Below are 4,680 nucleotides of genomic sequence, written 5' to 3'. Positions count from 1 at the left end.
TAAAAGCACCCGTTAGACTTAAATGCATTACTCTATAGATCAATAATTCCTTCTTTATTTTCTATCAAAATGTTTTGCTGATTTCTTAGTGTAGCAGCAATAAACAGTTATAGCCCACTAAAATACCGTTTTAACGATGTATCACAAACACAATTTTGGCTCTGTTTTAAGCGGGTGGCTATAGCGGACATTTGCGACGCCTAAATCTTCTAGAAGTAAGCTTTCAAATTAGCATAGGCACTAAGATTTTTTTTTTTATTTTATATGTAAATCGACCCACTTATTTTACATACATATAGTAACTACATGTGACTTTCAATTAGAGAAACTCTCAGCAGCTGCTACCCGTAATGGTCTACATACACGGTGGCGGATGGTTCAGCGGCACTTCGAGTCCACATTTACATGGACCAGAGTATTTTATGGATACAAAAGAAGTCATACTGGTGACAATCGCTTATAGATTGGGCCCGTTTGGTAAGCTTTAGGCGTCTATGTTGGTACATTTTCAATTTCTTTGTTCTTTTTCGATGGCATATTTTAGGTTTTCTCTCAACAGACGATGACAATATGCCTGGCAATTTGGGACTAAAGGATCAAAATCTTGCATTGCGTTGGATAAAACGTAATATTGCTGCCTTTGGTGGTAACCCAGAGATGGTAACGATATTTGGTCAAAGCGCTGGTGCCGTTTCCGCACACCTGCACATGTTGAGCAAGCAATCCGAAGGTATGTATGTATGTATGTGGTTCCCTGACGTTGCTTCATTCCTTTCATACACAAATCTCATGCCAAATTGACTTGCAGGTCTCTTTCGTAGCATCATAGCCATGAGTGGCACTGCAAATGTACCATTTGCAATCACCGATAAGCCTCGTCAACAGACACGCACTCTGGCCAAGCTGTGTAACATTAGCAATGCAGATGAACTAAGCACCGCCAAACTGGCACGAGCTTTACGTGCTGTGAAGGCTGTCGAACTGGTGAATGCTGGTGATGGTCTTAAATATTGGAATGTCGATCCCTTGACCAATTTCCGGCCGATTGTAGAGCGACATGGCGGTAAGGATGCATTCCTTACACAACATCCGCTGCAGTTGTTGAGCGAGGGTAATTATACGCCAGTGCCGTGGATGGCTGGCGTAGTGCCGGCTGAAGGCGCTGTACGAGTGCTCTCGATTTTAGCAAACGAAACGCTAAAGCAACAATTCAATGACAATTTTCATGAGCTACTCGAGAAGCTACTCCAGTTCCCAGAGGCATTTAGCCGCGCACAGCTAAAAGAAAAGACACAGCTGATTATTAATGAATATTTCTGCGGACAAGCTGAAATTAATAATGCGACGGCGCAGGGTTTTATGGAGGTGAGTACGTGTTGAGTAGTTACCTATGTTATATATTTTAAAGCAGTAATATGAAAGCATTCATTCCTTTTCAAAGTGCGTCAACGATCGCGCCTTTCATCATCCCTTCTACAATGCCATTGACGCCTACGTGCGTACCGTTGATGTGGAAAAGTATCCTATCTACTTGTATAAATTCAACTATAGGGGCCCTTATAGCTTCACAAATATATATACGGGTGGTGTGCCGATTGGTGATTTCGGCGTGGTGCATTGTGATGACCTCATTTACACCTTCCGTGCGCCAGCGCTCTTTCCAGATTTTGAGAAGCAATCGACACCTGCCGCTGTTGTAGCACAGATGGTTGGAAATTTCGTGCATTTTGCGAAATATGGGTGAGTTAAAATTGCGAATAAAAAGGGATAAATAAGATAAAATGCACTAATTTTTATTGTCATTTATCTGGAGCGGCAGTAAACCTCAAAACGCGGAAACTTTACGTCCATGTAATAGAGCCACATTTGCGAGTAAATCGGATGCCATCTGTGATTATCAGGAGTTTGTTAATGACGGCGGCGATTCTTTCAAAGTCCGCGTGACTAATGAATTCAATGTCACACGCGCAAAACTGTGGAATGAGATTTTGGAAATAGGCACTCTTAAAAATTATTCCTGAAACCTAAACACCTCTACCCTTTTTGGAGAAATTTGGACTGATCTTTAAAAGATGCTTGCGCTAGTACTGAGATTTTATAAGTAGGTAGTTAAGTCGAATTAGGAATTTTCAAAATATATGTATGTATTCTATTTATGATAGTTTTAGCATTATGTATTACTTAGCTAGTTAGTCTCTGAAATGTAGAAATTAAAAGTAAAAAAATATATACAAACAACTGAAGTTTTTAATCTGACTATCCCTGAAACCACCGTAATTCAATTTTAGTTATATCTACGAAAATGCGATAGAAATCGAGTTGTTACGAACGTATGTAGTACATTAAAGTGCATCACTGTCCATACGAAAAAAATCGGTAATATTTTTCTATCGGAAATATAATATTTAGGTACATATGGGTCATTCCATTGTGACTAGCCCACAAACTTTCACTTATGAACGAGAACGACAGCAGTGAACGTCCGCGAAGGCATCGATGCCACTTATAGCAGAGAACATTCTCTGTTCTCTGCTTATAGCTGCATTCTATGTTCTCTGCTTATAGCTGCATATATGAATGCACGCTGTTTTGTCTACCAATACATACGCGTACGAACAATAGCGAACATTTTTTCTACCTATTATTCGCGAACGTGAATGATGTGGATTTGTTTCATGCTTGTCGTTCGCGAAGGAGAATCAATCGAGAATATTTGATACATTCACGTTCCCGTATAAATGTATGTAGGCGAACGTTCATATATGAATATTTCCGAACACTGCTTTACATCTACCTTATAAGCCGCCGCCGTCGATTATTTTTGAAGTTGACGACGCCGCCGCCGCCGCAAAACCTGTCGGCGTAAACCTCTAACTTGTAGGTATGATGAAACATATTTTTAGGCTCACTTTTTAGCATAAAAAACCTAAAGCTCAACTGATAAGAAAGAAAGTGCGCCGCCTTTCCGACAAAATATTTAATGGGAATTTCATATGCATATCCGATAAATCACACCAAAGTATGAGAGTTGATGTATTCATTACTAAAAATGGCAAATGTTTTGTAACATGTCGTCCGTTCTATGAAGATTTGTAATTTTAAAGCCAGTTATTTTCTTTAAACATCATTACTTGTACTTGTGAAAAATTTCCATAGAAATAACTATAAATTTTATAAAATATTCTTCACTCAATATCCATGTCATCCAATCTGCTGCGAACGCGATTTTTCTTCTTTGTTTTCTTGGGAGGCGGAGGTGGTAGAAAACTTTCTAAGAATTCAATGGTATTCAAAATAGTATCCCTGCTCACATTGCCAATGTGATCCTTATCAAAGTAGACAACTGGCTCATTCACCAGGTTCGAGCATGTACAGGGAGTGGAGCGAACAGGACCGAGCATTTCAACATCATTCGGCGCGTTAGCCGTTCCTGACAACGAGTGTAGATAAAAAATCAATATAAAACTTAAACTCTGTTTGCATATACATATTCCACGCTTACCAAAAATGGGTCTGAAGCACTCTTTAATCTGTATCCACTTTTGACAAAACTGCCTTATAGCACTGTCATTTTTTTTGAAAAAGGTTCGAGCAGACTCATCGACCCGGCTCTGCATAAAAGTCGGTATGAAAGGCCATTTGCCTTTGGCGGCAAAAAAGCAAACAATATCTGCGGTTGAATGAGAAAATTTACATACATACATTTACAACTGTGGCTGTACTTAAATCAAAGCAAGTCAATTGCGAACACCTACAGGGTATATTGAAGATGTGAAAGAAACCACGTCGCTGCTCAAGACTGGAAATCGCATGGATACCACCACCTCTCTCTTCTTTGCCCATCTTTGCGCCTACTAAACGGCGCTCCTCCTCTTTTGCGCGAATTTCATCTGCCGTATCTGCTAAGCTAAATGGAATTTCTTCGATGCGTACGCTGCGTAGGTATGCCTCGGTGAGCAGTATTTGGTAGAGCAGCAACAGTAAAAATGTTGGCAACACACAGCACAACAGTTGTTGCCGTAGCGATTTCATTGCATTGTACAACTTTCACTTTTTTGCCGCAATTTAACCAAAAACTCCATTTGCTTCCGGCAAATGTTGGAAGTGAACTGAATCCAACTAACCACCAAAGTCCTGAATTATCCAGTATCTGTGGCCGCCATCTAAGCATGACGTATTATTAATTTTAATTGGACATGTATGAATGTAAGCTTGTTTAATGGAAAATCCGTGCAAAATCCAAGCTTTGCATGTCGATGACACATTTGAATTTATATACTTTACATTCAGGCAACAGTCTGGGTATACCAGTTGGGGTTAAAGTGCAATGAACTCTTTGCGGAAATCAATGAGAACTGATAACTGTCAGACGGAAGCGACATTTTTAGTTTAGTTTGCTAAGTATGTATGTGCAGTAGTTGCATACATACATATGTATGGCGTTCGACTCACATACACTCCATTAAATGTTAATCATACGCCATGTATGCCGTGGCTAAAATTAATAACACAAATATTACATATGTATGTACGTACGTACGTAGTATGTATCATCACCATTATGCCAGAAGCACGTATGTGCAAATTTACCAATTTTGAGTTATTGGCTGGACTTGATTAACCTTTGGATGTTCTATGTTATACCACAACCCAGATTACTATGCGTACACGGAGACCACT

At 39.6% G+C, this 4,680-nt stretch overlaps 2 protein-coding genes across 2 annotated transcripts in view; one reads left to right on the top strand and one right to left on the bottom strand.

The window, feature by feature from the left end:
- The window catches only part of LOC118743104 (venom carboxylesterase-6), a 21,038-nt gene extending 18,908 nt beyond the window's left edge, over nt 1–2,130 (top strand). Inside the window, exons 4-8 of the mRNA XM_036475609.1 lie at nt 324–477; nt 545–730; nt 809–1,365; nt 1,442–1,740; nt 1,820–2,130. Coding sequence (XP_036331502.1) covers nt 324–477; nt 545–730; nt 809–1,365; nt 1,442–1,740; nt 1,820–2,021 — 1,398 coding nt within the window. The 3' untranslated portion in view covers nt 2,022–2,130. The remainder of the gene's footprint in view (nt 1–323; nt 478–544; nt 731–808; nt 1,366–1,441; nt 1,741–1,819) is intronic.
- Nucleotides 2,131–3,116: 986 nt separating this feature from the next.
- LOC118744025 lies at nt 3,117–4,646 on the bottom strand. Its single transcript, XM_036476784.1, has 3 exons — nt 3,756–4,646; nt 3,503–3,670; nt 3,117–3,430 (listed from the first exon to the last, which is right to left on the bottom strand). The coding sequence occupies exons 1-3, from the start codon at nt 4,030–4,032 to the stop codon at nt 3,186–3,188; spliced, it is 690 nt and encodes a 229-aa protein (XP_036332677.1). The 5' UTR covers nt 4,033–4,646; the 3' UTR covers nt 3,117–3,185.
- Between the last annotated feature and the right edge of the window lie 34 nt (nt 4,647–4,680).

Source organism: Rhagoletis pomonella, unplaced genomic scaffold (assembly GCF_013731165.1).
Source record: "Rhagoletis pomonella isolate Grant_MI unplaced genomic scaffold, Rhpom_1.0 Rhpom_scaffold_00007, whole genome shotgun sequence".
In the NCBI taxonomy this organism is placed as follows: domain Eukaryota; kingdom Metazoa; phylum Arthropoda; class Insecta; order Diptera; family Tephritidae; genus Rhagoletis; species Rhagoletis pomonella.
This window is presented reverse-complemented; position numbering and strand designations above follow the sequence as displayed.

Excerpts from the sequence above, each read along its gene's own strand:
- LOC118744025 (XM_036476784.1), bottom strand. The coding sequence starts at position 4,032 with ATGAAATCGCTACGGCAACAACTGTTGTGCTGTGTGTTGCCAACATTT. Across the intron at positions 3,671-3,755 it reads TCACATCTTCAATATACCCT|ATATTGTTTGCTTTTTTGCC; the intron begins GTAGGTGTTCGC and ends ATTCAACCGCAG. Across the intron at positions 3,431-3,502 it reads GTGCTTCAGACCCATTTTTG|GAACGGCTAACGCGCCGAAT; the intron begins GTAAGCGTGGAA and ends ACTCGTTGTCAG.